At 42.1% G+C, this 20,504-nt stretch overlaps 1 protein-coding gene across 3 annotated transcripts in view; it reads left to right on the top strand.

Annotated features, from left to right (window-relative positions):
- PDE6C (phosphodiesterase 6C) overlaps positions 1 to 20,504 on the top strand; it is a 60,160-nt gene that overhangs the window by 21,809 nt on the left and 17,847 nt on the right. For all 3 annotated transcript variants that reach the window (XM_074373927.1, XM_074373926.1, XM_010971210.3), the window contains exons 8-15: positions 2,930 to 2,977; positions 7,055 to 7,204; positions 7,792 to 7,935; positions 9,234 to 9,302; positions 13,396 to 13,542; positions 13,785 to 13,892; positions 14,472 to 14,581; positions 18,157 to 18,244. In XM_074373927.1, the coding sequence (XP_074230028.1) occupies positions 2,930 to 2,977; positions 7,055 to 7,204; positions 7,792 to 7,935; positions 9,234 to 9,302; positions 13,396 to 13,542; positions 13,785 to 13,892; positions 14,472 to 14,581; positions 18,157 to 18,244 (864 nt within the window). The remainder of the gene's footprint in view (positions 1 to 2,929; positions 2,978 to 7,054; positions 7,205 to 7,791; positions 7,936 to 9,233; positions 9,303 to 13,395; positions 13,543 to 13,784; positions 13,893 to 14,471; positions 14,582 to 18,156; positions 18,245 to 20,504) is intronic.

The raw sequence follows: 20,504 nt of genomic DNA, 5'->3' as shown, positions 1-20,504 counted from the left end.
ACCCACTGGCCTAGAGGATATCAAACATTTCAGCAGACCCAGCCAGCCCAGTGCCATCCCTGGGGCCTCCTGTAATATGGGGGTGGGTTCTGGGGAAGAGAGCAAGAGGCTGTGACTCAGAAGCCCCAGGTGCAATGACCCAGGCCTGCCTTGGGCAAATCCCTTGACCAATCTGGGTATGTATGTATTTAATACTTTAATGTATTTTAATAGCAAACTTACAGGAACAGCACAGAAGACAGACAACATTAAAAATACATACTTGCAACTAGCTGTTCAGACCAAGGAGAGGAGGAAGCTAAGAGAAAGGCCTTCCTGCCCGGGGAAGGTGTGGCCGCAATTTTTTCTTTTCTTTTGTTTTCTTTCTTTTCTTTTGTTTTCTTTCTTTTCTTTTGTTTTCTTTCTTTTCTTTTGTTTCCTTTCTTTCTTTCTTTCTTTCTTTCTTTCTTTCTTTCTTTCTTTCTTTCTTTCTTTCTTTCTTTCTTTCTTTCTTTCTTTTCTTTCTTTCCTCTTCCTTCCTTCCTTCCTTTCCTTCTTTCCTTTCTTTCTTTCCTTTCTTTCTTTCTTTTTCTTTCTTTCTTATGTGGGATCTGGGTGGAAGAAGATGGCTAAGGTGCAGGAAGAAAAAGCCAGACAGCCTTTTACGGTCACCAAGGTAAATATTCACTATGAGACATAGCTTTAATACCAAATTCAGAGGCTATTGCTCACAACCATAAGGAGAAGAAATCATTCCATTTTTGGTAATTTTTAATTATCCTTAAATTGGCTCAAATCCACAAATGGGTCTTAATAAAAGGCTATTTCTTCCCACCAAAGTTATATAAGATTCTTTGAATCATAGCATTTTAAAGTTGGAAGGCATTTTCACAATTAAGTTCAAGCTTTTCCTCTCAAAGATGAAGAAGTAGAAGCTCCAAGAGGTTGTGATGTTGTTCAAATTCGTGGACTGAAACTAGATCTGGGATGTCTGGGGAGGGTGCTGGTGGATCACCTCTCCCGGCGAGGGGTGGGGAAAGCCCTCATTTGTATCATTTGCCAGTTGCCATGTTGTTGCTCCACCGTGGGGATTTCAAGCTTCCAACAGTTTAACAACTTGCTCACCAAATTCCTGAAGATCGAATCATCAGGTGAGTAGGGAGGAGCAGGCTTCTACACCCACTACACTAACGCTGGGGCCCCTCTGGCACAAGAGAAGTGCTTTCTGAGAGTGGTTGAGCCATGTCAGCTATTTTTGTATTACTCTTACAAAGCAAGTGTGAAAATCTTGCAAAGTTTTTGTTATTAGATATAGCTTAGGAATTTAAGGATTCATTTGTGCTATGCATTAATTTTATGATCTAAATTGAGTAACATGAACTGATTGGCTGAGCATCCTTTAGGTGTGTTGTAAAGAGGCAAGAAGCAGTTTAGTTCTCTTTTTCTGACCTTTCCATCGACAATATCTGTTTTAGTCCAGACTTTTCAGGCCTCCAGAGAACATCTACAGTCGGGTCAAGGTCCTAGAGACCAAGCTTTTTACTCAATATCCAAAAATCCTCTCTCCCTCCCATCTCTTAAGTTTATAGGTCAAATTGAGTCCAGCTTGGTTTGATCCTGTATTGAATGCTTCCAATTCTACAAATGTAGTTCTACAAACTAATTTTCGTTTTTAATGTCTAATGTTTTCAACTCTAAAAAGTCACTGAAGTCTGCTGTTTTGCATTCAGAGCTGGGATTTACTGGCTTAGTGAGAACACTGTGGGCATGTGTTCCCCTAAGTCCGGCGAGGCCCAGCTCGCCCGAAAGCCTGACTTTACTCTGTTAAAAAGGGTTTGTGAGAAAATTATCAAGGGAAAAGTTTGAAAAAGCTAAAAGGAAAAGTTTCAAGCAGTTTAGAGGAGTGTCAAAAATGTACAAATAATTAAGATTCAAATTGCAGGTCATTTTTATTATCCAGAAAATAGCATTGAAAGATTCTTGGAGGCCCCATCTCTTAAATAATTAGGTTAGGTCATAGTGAATATTTACCTTGGTGTCCCTAAACGGCTGTCTGCCTTTTGCTTCCTGCACCTTAGCCATCTTCTTCCACCCAGATCCCATATCAGAAAAAAAAGAAAGAAAGGAAACAAAAGGAAAGAAAGAAGATTGCGGCCACACTTTCCCTGGGCAGAAAGGCCTTTCTCTTAGCTTCCTCTTCTTCTTGGTCTGAAGAGGTAGTTGCTTTCACTTTGGAAGAAGAATCCTTAGAGGCTGAGAGAGTAGGAAGGGTCAGAGATAGGACTAAATGTCATCCAATGACTTAATAGCAGAAGAGAAGCTAACTCTGTTACCCACCCAGGTCTCTTTAATCAATAGCAATTGGTAAGAGGCCAAAGGAGAAATTCAGGCAAGGCTTTATTGGGACTCGTGCTGCTGCAGGAGGGATGGAAAACAAGAAACAGGTGCCCTTGTTCGTTTGCTACAGGGTTGGGGTTGGGTGGGAGGGGCGAGCTGGTTCCTTAAATGGGGTGAGGAGAGGGGTGGGTCAGTGGGTGGGGCTGGAGGGGTGGCTTAGGTGGTGCCCTGTGCTGGGATCACGTCAGCACCCTGCTTTTGCTCCAGACGCCTCAGGAATGGCAGTGGCCTTTTTTGTATCTTACTGTAATTTGCCCCCAGCTAACCATGCAGGTAGTTATTTTTAGACCCCTAGAGCTGCTTTGTATTCTATTTCTCAAGGAGACGTTTGCTCAGATGCAAGCACTTGGGGGTAAAGGGTCCCAGGTCCCAGCCTGTCTCAGCTTCAGTGTGCTGTTAGCAAACTTGGCCTTGCTGAGGGCCCGGGGTGAGTGGTTTGCCTGTGAGCAGAGGAGAGCTAAGGAGGAAACCCTTGCCCCCGCGTTCTTTCTCATTCTGCTTTGTGGCTCCACCAGGTGATGTTTCAGCACTTTTGTCTCCTCTTGCTTTACAGATCTGTAACATGCTGAATGCCCCTGCTGATGAATACTTCACGTTTCAGGTAACTGCCCTCTGCCAGGCCTCACCAGACAGTTAGGGGAGGAAGGCCAGCTCTGCCCCTGCTCCGTCCCCAGAGTCGGCCTATGCTCAATGGTGACCAGGAGGCACTGGACGGGGCTTCTGTCCTGCTCACCCTGGCTAGCTAGGCTGGTGGCCACCAAGGGGCAGGTTCTTCAGGGAAGGAAGGAGGGGGGTGAGTGAAGGGGATGGGGTGGGGGTGGTCACCCCAGAATTTGATTGGGGGGAGGTCCTGCCATTTCTCCATCCTCTCCCACCCCTTGTCATCTAGTGCCTAAAACGTGCCTGGCACATCAGACGTGTTAAGTAAATGTTCTCTGTATGAATGATTAGCTGGATACATCCTCCCACCTGGATTCAGCCCTTTCCCGGTCCTTCCCTGCAGTTTATTGAAGCTGTTAACAGGGAGGAAAAAAAAACCCCTGCTTGTTGGGTTCTTGGGGCCTCTCTTGCTATCAGACTCTTGATTTTATCTTTCCTCCTCCAACATCCAGAGATCCTCCTCCCACCCCCTACCTACCTGACTGCAGGGGATGAACTGGCATTTGGCCTGGCAGCTTCTCCTTCTCTGCTTTCTGGCCCTTGCTGTACTGAGTCCTGTTTTAACAAATATCCAGTTGGAGCCCTGCCCCAGACAGGAGTAGAGAGTGCCCTCCCGGTGGGGACCACTAGCGTCTGTGTTCTAGTCCCTCACACAGACACCCCCCAGGGCCCCACCCCTGCCCACGTGGTGAAGCCAGCCTGGGGGTGCGGGTGAGGGGTGCGCCCTCAGCAGAAATGGCCCAGGCCCAGCCCCAAGAAGCCTGCACACTTGCTCAGTTACAGGGCAGGTTTCCCCGGGCTCTGCCCGCTCGTCCCTCTGCTCACTGACATGGAAACATGCAGACTCCTTGTGCATTTGCTCCAGCTCCTCCCTCCTTGCAGCCAAAGGCTTAATCCTGACCCCTCTATGGCAGCTGGGTGCCAGGAAAGACCATAGGCAGGAAAAAGGGGACAAGGACTCTCTAAAGTGTCTGAACCTTAAAGTCAATGTCTAAACAGGGAGGGCAGGAGAACTGGCTGTGCTCTGAGGTGTAAGGGCCTGTGGCTTCCATGGGAGCAGCCCCACAGGGGCTCTGACAGCATATAAACCTCCAGCCCCTAGGAATTTCCCAGCTCCCCAAGAAACATCAGTGTGGTGCCCATAAAAACTTGGTTCTCAGGCCTCTGCCTGTGGGAAAGATGACCGTCCAATGGCGGCTGGGTTCAGAAATCAACTGTTAGCGCCAAGGCTACCCTTCCCACGGGCCGGGACACTAACACAGGCTAGTCCTGGGAGACGCCAGATGGTTCTGACCCCGCTGTTGGCCCTAGGAATCCCTTACAGCCCTGCATGCTTTTCTAGGACTGCACTGGGGTCTAAGACACTTTCCCCTCCTCTGTCTTAGCCCGGGCCCAGGACTGCATCTTGATGGGCTGTCAGCCTCCTCGGCTCCTGGCCCGTTTTCCTTGAGGGCATCAGCCCTGTGGATCATCCCAAGGACCCCTTCCCCACCCAGCCTCCACCCTCGAGGCCTTCCCATACTCTCTCCACCTGCTCACACCCTCCTCTATTCTCACCAGTCTTGCACCCTAGAAGTTTAATGGACAAACCAATGATTCATAGTGAACTACGGTCAGAGCAGACCTGATAAGCCAGTGGTTCTCAAACTACGTTCCTTGGGGGCATGGTGGATCAGCTTCCTGTTGCTGCTGTAACAAATGACCACTTAGTGTTTCAAAGCAGCACAGCTGAGTTACAGTTCTGGCGTCAGAAGTCCAAAATGGGCTAAATTCAAAGTCCTGGCAGGACTGAGTTCCTTTCTAAAGGATCTGGGGGAGACCCTGTCTCATCTTTTTCAGCTTCTGGAGGTGCCTGCATTTCTTGGCTCATGGCTCCCTTCCATCTTCAAAGCCAGCAGTTGCATCCCCCTGACCTTGATTCTGTTGTCATGTCTCCTCTGATTTTGACCCTGACTCTTTTCTACCTCTAAGGATCCTTGTAATCACATTAGGTCCACCTGGAAAATCCAGGATAATTTCCCTGTTTTAAGACCAGCTGATTAATAACCTCACGTCCATCTGCTGGCTTAATGCCTTTTTCCCATGTGAAGTAACTTGTTCAGTTTCCAGGGATTAGGAACTAGACATTTTCAGGGTGCTCTTTGAAGTGGAGTGAGGGGCTCTTTCTTTAACACCAATTAAGGTGATCCTAATTCACAGGAAAAAGCACATAGAATTTCCTCATTTTTAAGTTTTTGTCCTACAACTTTTCTTAAATCTTCTTAAATCTTACCACTTTTCTGTCAATAAGCTCTACTTAATACCAAAATACATGAACATGAACAGGTAACAAATGAATATTTACTAAAAAAAAAACGGAGGCAGTCAGAAAAGCTTATTTTGAAAGCTTTTAAAAAATACATACACAAGTGCTTATGGTTGTGAAGTTATTTTGCACAAAGTTAGTACAGTTTCTATTGATTTTTGTCTCTTGTCCATGTGACGAAATAAGTATATAAATACTTCACAGTATTTTCCAAAAATGAAGACTTTGACTGGTCTTCTTCCCAAAGCTTTGACCATGAGGACTTACGTGCTGAGGTTTGGTTTCTCTGCTTTTCATTCCAAGCCTGAAGACAAGTTCTTCAGTTAATAAGGCAGTTGTTTACTGAGCCCCCGTCATATACTCAGCACTGTCCAGTCACGTATGTGGAATTCAACTGTTTATGAAACAGCTCTTTGGTTAAGATTAAGAAATAGCCCCAAGTACAAAAACCAACAGTTCTGCAGCATTTGGAAATTATCTAAATGCTAAGCTGTATGGTCCAGGCTAGAAGTGCTCATGAAACTCTGAAAGGGAAAAGTTCCACGTGGGTGAAAAAAGAGAAAGCTTCATGGGAGAGGTGAGACTTCACTTGAGTCTCTAATGATGAGTGAATAAGCAGGGGTGGGAGGGAGGAGTGTGGTGTGGTGAGTGCTTGGCTGCCGTTGCCTTGTTGCGCACTGTGCAGGGGCCAAGCCATGGCTCCTGGGCTTCAGAGGGCGTCAGAATTACCTGGGGGGCTTATCTAGGATGCATGCCCAGAGATGATGAAACAAGCTAAAAAGAAAAAAAAATCTGATCAGTTGATCGTTGGACTACACTTTGAGAAACACTCCTGAACTTCCGTGTCTGCATTCCCCACTAGACTGTTACCTGGAAGTTAGGGCCCGTGATTTATTTATCTTTGTACCCCCAGCAACTAGCCCCGATCCTGGCACATCCCAGGGGCTTGACAGATATTTACTAAATAGAACCACACTACAGAACATAAAACGATCTTGATGGATCAGTCAGGAGGACAGAAACTACACTAGGTGTTTCAATAGAGAGAATTTAATATAAGCAATTAGCTAAACAGATGCTGGAGGACAGAAATAGTGAACAGGGAACACTGGGTAACACACAGGTAAGTACTTTCCATCCACAGAGCTGGTGGGGGTGGGGGTAGGCAAAGAGAAGAAGGTAGGGTTGTCCCAATACAGACGCTTGATTCTAGGACACTTAACCAAATGTACTAGAACACTTTTACGTCTGTACAGTCCTAGCCATGTTCTGACACAACATAGGAATTGTGCATTTAACACCCAAAGATTATTCTTTCTTTAAATTAAAAATAAGCCAAGTTGGGGGGCGGAGTTGGCTATAAAGGGGTAGTGCAAGGGAGCCTCATGGTGATGGATGAGGTCTTACTCGATTCTAGGAGAGTTTGCATGTCTCTACACATGTGATGACTTTGCACAGAAATACCCCTACACACCCCCACACATGCACAAATAAATACATGTAAATCTGGTGAAATCTGAATAAGCTCCGTGGAACATACCAGTGTGTGTTCCCTGGTTTTGACAGTATGCCATGGTTATGCAAGATGTTACCATTGAGAAAACTTGGTAAAGGGCACATGGGACTTCTCTGTACATTTCTTTTGCAACATCTTGTGAATCTATAATTATTTCAAAATAATTTAAATAAGCTCATGGTCTTTATTATTTGTAGAAGGGACCTGTAGATGAAACTGGTTGGGTCATCAAAAATGTCTTGTCCCTGCCTATTGTCAACAAGAAAGAAGACATCGTGGGGGTAGCCACCTTTTACAACAGGAAGGATGGAAAACCTTTTGATGAGTATGATGAGCACATTACTGAGGTAAGTGCCATTATGAAATAATGGAGATAGATGAAATTCAGGAAATAATAGAGGATGCATAATTTGTTCTGTAATGCTGTTTTTGAAAGGCAATTAAGACACGAGTCACATAGGGTTGTAGTCAAGATGTTGTCATTTTTTCCTGACTTCCGTAAACTGCACTGTTTTTTGCCAAACTATGAACTTCTGGTTTAATCAAAATTCTTTCCAATACTAGGAAATTGGGGTGGAAAATTTCTCTCTCCCTTCTCCCCACTCCCCTTCTATTTCCCCTCATTCTTGCTATCACCCCCAGCCCTCTCTGATTTTCAGGTTGTGCTTTATCCTACTGTTTGGTTTTTTTTTTTTTTTTATAATTCCTCCCCTCTAATAAAGTATTCATGATACATGGAGCATTTTGAAAAGCAAGGGCTTAGTCGATTTTATTATCTGGGGCTGATTATTAGTGTGTTTTTTTTTTCTTAGATTAAAACCAGGAATGGGTTGTTGATGGTGAAAGGGAGATTGATAGGAAAGCATGTAGATTGCTGTCTACAAATCAATTTTCCTTTAATTTTAGAGAATTGAATCACATTTATCCATTTCAGACTCTCACACAGTTTCTTGGATGGTCTCTTTTAAATACTGACACCTATGAGAAAATGAATAAGCTAGAAAACAGAAAGGACATAGCTCAGGAGATGCTCATGAACCACACCAAAGCTACTCCTGAAGAAATCAAGTCTATTCTGGTAAGTGAGGAATTCAGTTCTAGACAGTGTCTAACCAGCCCTTCTGGAATTCACCTAATTACCCAGAGGTCTGACAAATGACAATAAGTTTAGTCCTGGGCTAAGGAGGAGGAGACAAGAAAAGGAGGGTTGGGGAGAACCTGGGTGGCCCACAGTACACAGAGCCTTACTGAATTTCCAGGCTGCTTGGCTGGAATAGCACTTTTTTAAAAATAGCTCTGTAGGAGCTAGAGTAGTGAGGTCTAGATTGAGTTTTTTTAGCAAGGGAAAAAATACATCCAGAAAGGGAAACATATCAGTCAGCTCTTGCCATGTAATGAATGCTGCATAACAGCCATAACCTCTCAGTGGCATACAACAGTGAGCATCTATGTGTCACTCTTGCATTTGTGGGTTGACCAGGCTTCAGCTGATCTTGTTTGGGCTGGACTCCAAGCTGTGAGTTTGGTTTGCTCTCTGTATCTCTCGTCCTTCTTGCCCAGCAGCTACCGGACAGATGTTCTTATGGTGACTACCGAAGTACAAAGATCAAGCCCATCTATGCAAGCTTGTTTCAATTCTTTACTCACATCTCATTCACTAAAATTCATGTTGGCCCAGATCAATATCATGGATGATGGGGGATCAAAAAGATATTTGCTGGGGGAGGGTATAGCCCAGTGGTAGAGTGCATGCCTAGCAGGCACAAGGTCCTGGGTTCAATTCCCAGTACCTCTATTAAAAAAAATTAACAAATAAATAAGCCTAAAAATACCATCCCTCAATTTAAAAAATTAAAAAAATATATTTGCTAATAGTGTTCTAATTACCACCCAATTAAGAGGAAATACCACACCCCATTATCTCTATTCCTTCTATTTCCCTTCCTTGGGTTTTTTTTCTTTTCTTTTTGATGGTTTTTGGTTTTGCTGGGTGATTTGAGAAGAGAAATTTGATTTGTGAGTTTGAGATGTTGAAGATGAGAACGTCTGGGGAGAATGAAGGGAAGTTGCTATAAACTAATAGAGAAGCAGATGTAAGCCACTCATTTTTCTCCCCTACATGCAAACATCTCATGTCTTTTTTTTTTTTTTTTTTTTTTTTTTAAGACAGCTACTGTTACATTTTGGGGGAAAAGAGAAGTTACTTGTATTATTTTTGAGAGAAAATTCTACCTAATCAAGTGCTGTAGGTCTTTGTATCCAGAATGCATCTTTGTTATGGGCCTCACCATAGTGTAGTTTATTTTAACTGATTTTAAGAGCAGATAGAAATCGACTTCATAGGAAGTTCACACCTCCATTTCTCTTACATTTTAGAAATTTAAAGAAAAGTTAAATATAGATGCAATTGAAGACTGTGAAGAAAAACAACTTGTCACAATTTTGGTAAGTGTTTTACTTCTATCCTTAATGCCTTTTAAATAAAACAGATTAGGAACTGCATTCTCATTTTTCAAGTAAGTGCTGAGTTTCCTCTTCTCTGGCACCTTTCAAAGCTAAGAAGAAAAGAGATTTCTTCTAAAGAGTGATTTTCTGGTTCCCTTCTTTCTTCCTCTTTGTCCCCTAAAGTCCGATACACAGAGGTAATTTAAAATTACCAAACGACTGCATAAGGGAACTCAGGCACACACTCTAGGAGAACATGGCCTGGTTTATTTTAATGGCTTTGTATTCCACCACGGCCTCCCCAGAAGACATGACAGAATTATAGCAGAACGTAGGCCCTTCTGGAGCCTGGAAGAATTCAGTTCTTTCCTATTGTTGCCGTAAGGCCATCCCTGTTATTTCTAGATGAAATAACTTCTCTTTCAGTCGTTAATCCTGTTTTGTTGTGTCTGCTTCTAACCCCATTCAAACCCGTTTTCTACAGTCTGCTGTTAAACCCATCCAGTAAGTTTTTAATTTCAGAGATTATCTTTTTCAGTTTTGGAATGCCTATTCTTTTTTTCAAAGATTCCAATTCTGTGCTGAAACTTTGCATTGTTTTATCTACTTTATCTCTCTTTTTGTCTATTTTCTTGAATTTGTTGGTTCGTTGTGATTTTAAATTCTCCATCTCAATACCTGACTCACCTATAGGTCTGGTTCTCCTGTCTATTTTTTTGGCACTATATTTCTATTTTATTGAAGTATGGTTGATTTACAGTGCTGTGTTAGTTTCTGGTGTAACGCATAGTGATTCAGTCATATATATATATATACATTTTTTCATAATAGATTATTACAAGATATTGAAAATAGATCCCCATGCTATACCGTAGGACCTTGTTGTTCATCTATTTTATGTATAGTAGTTTGTATCTACTACTCTCAAACTCCTAATTTACTCCTCTTTCCCTTTGGTAACCATAAGTTTGTTTTCTATGTCTATAAGTCTTCTCTGCTTTATAAATAAGTTCATTGGTCTCATTTTTTTAAGATTCCACATATAAGTGATATGGAGTGATATTTGTCTTTCTCTGACTTAATTTAGTATGATAATCTCTAGGTCCATCCAGGTTACTGCAAATGGCATTATTTCATTCTTTTTTATGGCTGAGTAGTATTCCAGTGTGTGTGTGTATACATACCATACATGTACACACACACACACACACACACACACACACACACACACACACCCCCACAACTTCTGTATCCAGTCATCTGTCAAAGGACATTTAGGTGCTTCCATGTCAAATCTATTGTCTCTTTTTACTCTTGAGTTTCAGTCATTTGATCATTTTAAAGCATGCTTCATCCATTTTTTAATTGAAACCAGAAATTGATAAAAACTTGTAGGGGCTCTGGGTGATCTTTCTATTAAGAGGGTCACATTTTCTTCTGATAGGTGAATAGAGTTGGTTTTAGATTCTGTTAGGAATGGTCAGTTTCCATGTTGCCTTTACTACTAGGGTAGAGCCCTTACCAAGAAATATCCAGAAGAGTGTGGCCCTTCTGGGATCCCAGCTGAAAGGCTGGGATATTTACCATGGCCCCTGGACCTTGAATTTCAGAGGTTTTAATACAATCTGATTACAATGGGAATAATACCACGTTTATTTTCCTTATTAACCACCTCATCCTACTGTTTTACTCTGCTCCTTTCTAATCCGTTATATAAATGTTCTTTCTAAACTAAGACATACTGAGTATCTCACCTTCCCCATCCCATCTGTCATGGGCTCTGCCCTCTCGTCCTGGCCCTTGACTCTTCTCCCACAGAGCCAGGGACCTTGGACGCTCATCTGAGGGCCCCGCTCCCAGCCTGCAGAGTTTCATGTCACCTGGGGCTCTTCTACCATCTCTCACTCTTCTTGGCTCCACTCTGAGCACGTTCCCCTCACACCTGGCCCAGAAGACGACCCTTCCATCTCCTCATTTGCTCCCAGCAACACTCATCTTCTGGTAAAACAAAACTTTAATTGGCATCCATGATAGTTTGGACATTTTCTAGTTCTCTATTTAGAGGAGGAAGAGCCTTATATTGGAGAAGCAATAAGATGGGCCAAGAACCAATAGATTTACAAAAACAAAACGAAAAAACAACAGCCTGTTTTGAATGTAAAATATGCCCTAGGCTTGTCTCAAATCCTTGCTGCATAAGACTTAAGAACCCAAGAAACAAACAAGCATATATTTCAGATTCCACATTTGATCAGAACAGTAGGGCAGAGGTGAGCTCCAGCAGGGAGGCTCTGTGGCCTGGGGTACCCCACCCCACAGCCCGCAACTCTCCTCTTAGTCTGATTTGTAAACGGAGTGCTTATTTTCTGTCTCTCCCTGTGAGAACGTGTGTTTCAGGGCAGCGACATGTCTGCTTCCTTTGTTGCTTTGTCCATAATGCCCCAACACAGATAGAAACTGATAAATGTTTGTGGAATGAGTAAATACTAAACGAACAAATGAAAAAGGAAAGCCTTCATGGGTAAGGAATCTGAGAGGGCCTGGAGGGAGAGAGAAAGTGACGAGAAAGAGCAGTGGAGGACATGGAAGATTCTGTGAGAATTGGAGAAAGGAGTTCTGAGGAGTGTTACTAGGGGCCCTGAGTTGAATCCTCTCTACTTGTCTTTGATGCAGACAAATAAAATTGCTACTGCTTTTTCATTAACACAACAAAGACAAAAATGCTACTGTTGTTCCCATTTCCCAGATGAGAGTATTGAGTCTTGTTCAGCCTAGGAGATGCTGCTAATCCCCAATCCAGAACTGATCACTAGTCTCCTGGCTCCATTGCGCTGCAGGAAAAAGATCTCTGCCTAAAGTGGCCAGTCTGAGAGTGGCCTTGGTGAGAAGGGGGCACAGGAGGACCAAGGAGCCCCCTGGAGAGAAGGGCAAGGGTGTGAGGGGTCAGCCCAGACTCTAGGGTTTGGAAACCAGAAACCATAATTGTACCGAAAGAGTCACGTACCATTTGGTGTGGAAATTTGTACAAATAGAGCATGAATTATCCCCTGGGAAACCTTGAGCTTACTGAGGCATGTGACCTTAGCACAGCATTAAGAATTTACAACAGACTCAGTAGATAAATACTCACTGAACTGAATTGCTCGTGCACGCTCACACAGCCCTTCCTACTTCTTTCCTCCCATGGAACTGTCTCCTCCCTGCCTGCCTCCAAATCAGCTGAATATACACCCCTCCAGAACCTCTCCTACTTTACTTCCCCCGGCCTGCCTGCAACTTCTCCCACAGCCCTGGCACTTGAAGCTGTGCTCTGTGAATATTCTAAGCTCTCACCTTTCACTGGTTTGTATTTTATAAACATTTCAATAGATTAAGTTCCTTAAGAACAAGGCCCATATTTTTACTTCCCAGGCCATGTCAATACTCATGTGCCTCATTTACTGTTTTCTCACCTAGTCCTAACTCCTAACAAGCGGCGGGTTAAATGTGATGTCTGCTAGTGTACCAGGACACTGCGGGGGCATGCATGCATGCTTGCATTCATTCATTCATTCAAGAAACATTCACCCAGCATCTCCATGGGTCAGGCACCACAGGTTCTGAGATACAACAGCAAGTAAAACAGACCCGACCCCATCGGTGTGGAGCCCACAGACTAGTAGGAAAGTGTCACTGAACAGGTAAAGAAAACACAATAGAATTGAATTAAGCTGTCATCTACTGTGCACTGAATATTTCTGGAATAGGGAAATAAGAGAAGTTGAGTATTGAAAATGGATTAGGCTACTGCCACTAGACATTTTATTTTGCATCAGAGAAGGCAAATAGCCACTGGGGGCTGATTTGGAATTGAATGCCATCACAAGTTTCTTAATATAGCTGAGCCTCAGTTTCACCATCTGGAAACTGGGGATAATTGTGCAGGTTTGTTGTGAGGATTATATGCATAACCCAGTACTGGGCATGGAGAGGCTCCGTGAATTGCATTTGATATCCTTTTATTGTAATTTTGTTTTATGCCCAGTGTTGAATGTGTGAGACTAAAGGGAAAAAAACGAATGTAATCTGGAATACTTCACGCTTGTTTCAACAGAAGGAGGATCTGCCAGACCCTCGGGCAGCAGACCTGTATGAATTCCGCTTCAGTGACTTCCCCATCACAGAGCATGGCCTGATTCAGTGCGGACTTCGGCTGTTTTTTGAAATAAATGTGGTGGAGAAATTCAAAGTACCCGTAGAGGTCAGGGGGGTATCTAATTTAAAAGACTGTGGGATTCTGTTGCTGCCCTCCACTAAAACTTCCTGTGGTTCAAAAGATTCACTTCAGTTTGGATTTTAAAGTATGATTAACTTCATCCATATATGGGCTTCAACCCTGTAAACAAGACCCAGCCTATCTTTTCAGATAAGCTTCTCACAGACCTTCTAACCTTTAGAATTCATTTCCAAAGTCTGAGAGGTGGTGTCTTCTTTCGGTGGCAGGTCCTTACCAGATGGATGTACACGGTGAGAAAGGGGTACCGTTCCGTCACTTACCACAACTGGCGACACGGGTTCAATGTGGGGCAGACCATGTTCACGTTGCTGATGGTAGGTACCAGCGCCCTGAATCGGCGGAAACCCGCATGTCTTCCTCTTGAGCGTGGTGGGGAATAGGCCCAGTCCATTCTTTTATTTTTTCATTTTGAATAGTTAAAAAATTTTTATTATTATGTATTATTTTTTGGGTGGGTGGGGTAGTTAGGTTTTTTTTATTTTATTCTTAGAGGAGATACTGGGGACTGAACCCAGGACCTCATGCATGCTAATCATGGGCTCTACCACTGAGCTATGCCCTCCCCCCTCAGTCCATTCTTTTACATCAGTAATTTTGGAATTCATGGACACAATCCCATAAACCCCCAAATCCCCTGGAGATGATCCCAAGGAATGTGGGTGGATTATCACTCTGACGTTCATGGACTTACACCCTTAAAGTTCAGTTATCTGCTGGCTTTGGAACTTCCCAGGATGAGCTACAGTCCTCAAGAACTAAAGTCAGCTTGCTCTAAAAACACAGCAGATCCCCTCTGGCAGGCAGGCCTCACTGCGCATGCTGTGGAGGTGTATTCATCCAAGTAAATATATACATACATATATATATATATATATATATTTTTTTTTTTTTAGACAGGAAGACTAAAGAAATACTACACGGATCTTGAAGCCTTTGCCATGCTTGCTGCTGCCTTCTGTCACGACATTGACCACAGAGGCACCAATAATTTGTATCAGATGAAGTAAGTGAACACATGGGGCCATGTGGACATGTCCTGGTGCCTCTGCCTTATTTGTAAATGCCTTCACTCCTTTATTCAACTTTGTTTCAGCACTGATTTTCGACTTAAACACCTGTACACACCTGGGTGACACTCCCCCGGCTCAAGCTGGAGAACGTTTCTTCCTGGGCTCACTACCACTCACATCCCTGGTCCTTGTTCTTCTGTCAGCTGACCTGGCATCTTCACATCATTGCTGTCTTTCTCTCTTGCCCGAGAAGGAAAGTGCAGTTATAAGGGTGCAGGTTCTCAGCTCCCGACTCTAGTAACCTGAGCACAGTGTACGTGGTTCTGGCATCTCCAATAAGCTGCTGGGATCAAATGTGTCTTTTTGCACGATGACTTTTTTTGGTGGTGGGAGGGGAGGTAATTAGGCTTCTTTATTTAATGGAGGTACTGGGGATTGAACCCGGGGTCTTGTGCATGCTAGGCAGGCACTCTACCACTGAGCTATATCCTCCCCTAAAGATGATTCTTAATGAACATGTGTACCCTTACTGTGCTGGAGAAATTGCTCAGGAGTCTGCAAAGATACGGAGACCTTACATTGGCAAAAGCAGTCAACAAAAGGCTGACTCCGACTGAATCATTCTCACGCTAATGGTACTGGTCAGGCTCCTGTGCCGTGTAATCTGGCTTGACCTTCTGCCCTGGTCTGCTTACTCATCTCCAAAATGTCTGACCCCCCGTGGTTCTGGTTTCCACCCTTATCTCCCAGCTTTAGACTCTGCCCTCTGGCAACGCCCTAAAAACCTTGCCATTTTCAAATTTTTTGTTATTCCTTCAAGTACTTGTCTTCTCTTGGTTCGCTGCACTTTTCTAGCCAGTCTTTTATAGGTTTATAGATTTCTCTGATCTCTTTCACCCCTTTTTCTTGTTTAGTTTTTCAATTCTCTCATCTTTTAATTTCCTTTGCCCCCCATCTTGTCCCTGAAGAAATGCAGTTATCAGGGAAAAAAATCAGAGGAATTTTATTTTAGGATTTAGCTAATCTGCCCCCCCCCCCGCTGTGTTCCCTCCTGTGTCCTCTAGGCAGCATCTGCACTGGATTCTCCACAGTGGTTCACAAGGCAGGCCATTCTATTTGTATTTATTAAAAAAATTTTAAATAGCATTTTTTAATATTTCAAAATTGGTGCAACATTGTACTTATATTAAAAATATTGTGCTGTACACGTGAAAGATTTTGTTAAGAGGGTAGATCTCACGCTAAGTGTTCTTACCACAATAAAATATTTTTTAAAGCAAAAAAAAAATTGCCATTTAAGTACATACTCTATGAGCCAATGGATAAGTTATTTTTTCATTTTTTTGTCATCTGAAAATAAAATAGTCATGATTTCCATCAATATTCATTCAAGTTATTGATAAAATTGTGCATCAGGACAAAACCCATGGCAGAGTTCTGGGGCCAGGGACTAGAAACCTACCCCTGGGGCTGAAGACAGGTGATTAAGCCACACCTGTTGGGCTCTGCTGTCCAGTATTTGAATATTGAGTGACCATACTCAGTGTTCCAACTTGCACAGAACGTTTCTTGAAGCTGCTGCTCTGTTGCCTCGCTGAAATCCAGAGACATGCTGTCCCTGGCCTTCCTCTCTCACAAGCCTTATCATAAAAGGGTTCATAACAGCAATTCAGCATCATTTTCTCTTTCTGAACCTTCTCTGGAATGTCCTAGTGATTATTCTGTAAGTGCTCACAAATTCTGAAGCAGTTAAACTGTTTCAGATTAACATCAGTCTCCCTGTTCTGCATCTACAGATAGTACCGTTTTCTACTTCTTTTATTTTAGGGTAAATTTTACTTGTAGCTGATCTTCAGTCATCTTTACCACCTCAAAATTCCCCTGGGAATGCTGACAAGGGTCCCCCACCCCCATCCTCAAATTCCTTCCGGGAGCTGGGGTGCTACTCGCTGGGTTAACAGATGTGTGTGTGCATGTCTGTGTATAAAATAATCATTTTTTTTAACAGAACCATTTGTGAGACAGTTGCAAGCCTCATCACATGTCACCCCAAAGTATTTCAGTGTGTATTTCCTAAGGATAAGGGGGACATTTGCTTATATAAACACAATATGATGATCACCCTCAAGAGACTTAGTATTGGTACAATACTATTATCCAATATGGAATGTTTATTCCAATTTTTCCAGTTTTCTCAATAATGTCCTTTGTAGCTATCCTTTTTTCTCTTTGATTTGGGATCTAATCAAGGATCACAGTGCATTTTGTTGTCAAGTGTCTTTACTCCCCTTCAATCTGGGATTGTTCCTCAGCTTTTTGCTATCTTTCAGGATGTTGACATTTCTGAAGAGGCTAGATGAGTTGTTTTGCATCACATCCCTCAATGTGGATTTGTTTAGTTTTCTGATGACGATTCAGGGTACAGGTTTTTGGCAGGAATTCTACGTAGATGATGTGTCCTTTTCAATGCATTGCATCAGGAGGCTCATGTTATCACTTTGTTCCATTAGCTACAAGGTTAAGTTAAACTGTTTATGGACAATATCCAGCAGATGTCTTTATGTAAAGGTACATTTTCTCCTTTATATTAATACATCATCTGTGAGGTGTCATTCTGAGGCTGGTTGAATATCCAGCTCCCCAGCAGCCTTTCTTGACTGATGTTTTTCAACCTAAAGGAATTAAAGATACAACTCATTTCTGACTGGAATTGAGCTTTATTCATTTTTTAAAAATCTCCAGTGCTGACACATGTTAATAATTGAATTATGATCAATTATAATACTGATCACAGTCTGATTGTTCTCAAACTTGACTATTTGGTTTACCAGATTGTTAGTGACCTGTTAATGACTCCTCTCCTTAAAGCTCTGTTCTTTCTGAAATTAAATGAAACTTCTCTGCCAAGGCTGCTACCCATATTTCTGATTTTTCTTACTTGCTTGAAATTATAAGAAAGTCTTCAAATTATCTATGTAGACCTTTAACGTCAGCTTCTCTCCACCTTTTCACCTTTTTATTTTCAATGTCACTTCCCCTTCCTCAATCAGGAAGAACTACAGAAAGACAGGTTACTGAAGACCCCACTTATATAAAGCTGTGACCTCACCATTAACAATAGGGAAATTTAAATTGATGTCACTGTCTTGGAGGAGGAAAGAAATGTTAACTCTATAATCATTTTCATTTTGGCTTCTGATAATTCTTAAATACTTTCTATGCAAATAATCTATGGGCTTCAACAAGTTTGCTCCATGTTCTATGAGTCATAGTCACCACCATAAGCTCCAGGGAACTAAAAGATTTTAGGAGCATAGGATGAACCAAACTTCCTAGTTTAAACAAGTCGATCACTTTATGCATACAACAAATTAGGGTGTTTTTTTAAAAGCATATTCTCATATTCTAAATCTAAAAATTCTTTTCCAATATGTTACTTTTGACTGTTTCACAGGCATTAGGGGAGAGGGGAAAAGGAAAAAAAATCCTCAGATTGTAAAGATTCTGTATCGTGTGACCTAAGGTGTACTCTTTAAATAGCTAAAATGCTGGCTTGTCCTTGCCCTAGGTCCACATCTCCACTAGCAAGGCTTCACGGATCTTCCATCTTGGAGAGGCACCACCTGGAGTACAGTAAGACTCTGCTACAGGATGAGGTATGTGAGTCTCTCTCCAGGGCAGCTCACAAGCTCTGGATCAAAGCACTAACCCACAGAGATTGCTAAGAAAGAGGAGGGCCTTGAGTGATGGCAGTCAACAGTGTAAACTCTTATTGAAGTCAACTATAGAAATTGCTGTGTTGCAACAGTTTTTGAACAACCAAGTTGGAAGTAGCTGAGAGAGAGGAGAAAAGAGCCATGGAAAGTCCCAGAATCTCTGTGGGTCTGTGGAGAAAGAAAGTTTATGATGCGTGAAAAGGAGGTTACACAGCCAGAGATTTTCTTATTAGTAGGGCACGCACTGTAAGGCAGTGACCATATATGAGAAAGTCAAGCTTTGGTAGTTGGAGGTAGGCGTGAAATCAGGATGTAAGACAGATGGGACATCTGCCATTCGAGAGGCGCTGAGTGATGCTCCTGGGAGCTCAAGAGGGAGATGTCCCCTTGAGTGGGCGGGGCACAGGTGAGAAGGGGGCGTGACCAGGAAGCTTTTCACAAGAAGTGGCTGATCTTGGTTTTGTTTTTTGTTTTTTGTTTTTTCAGTTGAAGTATAGTCAGTTTACAGTGTTGTCAGTTTCTGGTGTGCAGCATAATGTTTCAGTCATACATATACATGCATAAATTCCTCTTCATATTCTTCAGCTTGGTCTTCACTTTGATTTATACAGTATCATGTACGACTAACATCCCACAGAAGGCGGTCTTTCTTCCTTTTACCGATTTTATTTAAGGGGTATATAGGCTTGTAGGAAGAGTTGTGAATATAGTTACACCTTTAAAAAAAATCTCTTGAGAAAATTCTAACTCAAAAACAATTCAAGTGAGTCATTGTTAGATGGAGGAGAACACTGTGTTGTCACGGCGGAGAACCTGTCTGGAATCACACAAGCTCATTAGGATAAATAAGCCCTCTGGAGAGGAGAGCTTTTTTCAGTTTTGATAATAATCTTTTATTATAAGGCTCAGGGGAGGGAGTACACAGAAATATGTCTAAGTTTAGAGATAATAGTACATTCTTCCAGGTAATGAAAAGCCAAGTGGGAAAACTTGTAAGACAGAGAGAGCAGGCAGAAAGTGGAACCAAAAAAAAAAACCACCAAAAACCCTGACTTGAGTGTTTTTAATAGCCGGTGATTGATGCGGTGTCCAGACAGGGCAACCCAGAGCAGCTGGGTCAGAATCGTCCATTTCTTGGGGCAGGGGGTGGAGGTGGGTAGCAGACTGTTTAAAAAAAAAACAAAAAACAAACACATTCTGGGTTTCATTCTTAAGCTCCTTGGGGTTTGGGTCCTGGAATCTGCATCTTTAATAAGATTTTTTCCTAATTCTCATGTACAGTGGGATTTATACTATAAAAATGATGATAATATCTGTTCTATGAGAATTACAAAGAGTAGAACGGAAAGTAATTCGGGAAGATACGAGTAAATTGTTATCACTCAATTTGTTATGAGTCTTTGTTTTACTGGTTGGGAGAGTCCTCTATTTCGGAGTATGAATTTTCTATGCATTTCCACTGATCACATAGACTACAGGCAAGTAGTATCAAAACATAATTCATGGTTTAGTTTTACATTTACCTACTGAAGCAGAGTAAGTTTTAAAAACTAGAGCCAAATGTTTAAATGCTTAAATTTGAAAGGCTCCTAGTAGAATATATATTTTTCCTTTCTGGAATTTGAGGGTTTATAATAGAGTTGTTGTTTCCCATCTTAATTTTTAAAAATGCTGTTTACTTTGCAGCCTGAGCTGGTTTTGATGGCTATGTAAAGGCTTATTCTTTCTAAAAAGGAATACGGCATCTTAGTAATCCATGCCACCTCGGTGAGGACCTGTCTACAGTGCTATTTGACCTGCTAATTGCTTACTTTTAAGGGTTGTAAATAGAGTCACTAGGCAAGGAAGACAATCACAGGGCATTTTATGAGCAGGCACATTGAACGCTGGAAAAAGATGAAATTTTAACCATCAGATGTTCTTTTCACATTTTGGGGAGACAATGCAGTAATTTATTTATTTAATAAAAATATTTAGACTTAAAAACTTAAATCTTTTTAAAAATAAGGGAAATCTTTAGGGTTTAAGTAGCAATTTTCTTTTTGTGGGCATTACTCATTTTGTATATTAACAGGCTTTGAACTAAGATATCTTTATGTCGCAGTAGAGTTGGATTCCCTACTTTGAGGATTAGAACCATCTATATTTGAAACTAGTCAGAAATCTGCCCTTTAACCTAATGAATAGGTGGAAAAGCATT

This window comes from Camelus bactrianus, chromosome 11 (genome assembly GCF_048773025.1).
Source record: "Camelus bactrianus isolate YW-2024 breed Bactrian camel chromosome 11, ASM4877302v1, whole genome shotgun sequence".
NCBI lineage: Eukaryota > Metazoa > Chordata > Mammalia > Artiodactyla > Camelidae > Camelus > Camelus bactrianus.
Note: the sequence above shows the minus strand (reverse complement) of the source record. Positions and strands in the feature narration are given on the sequence as shown.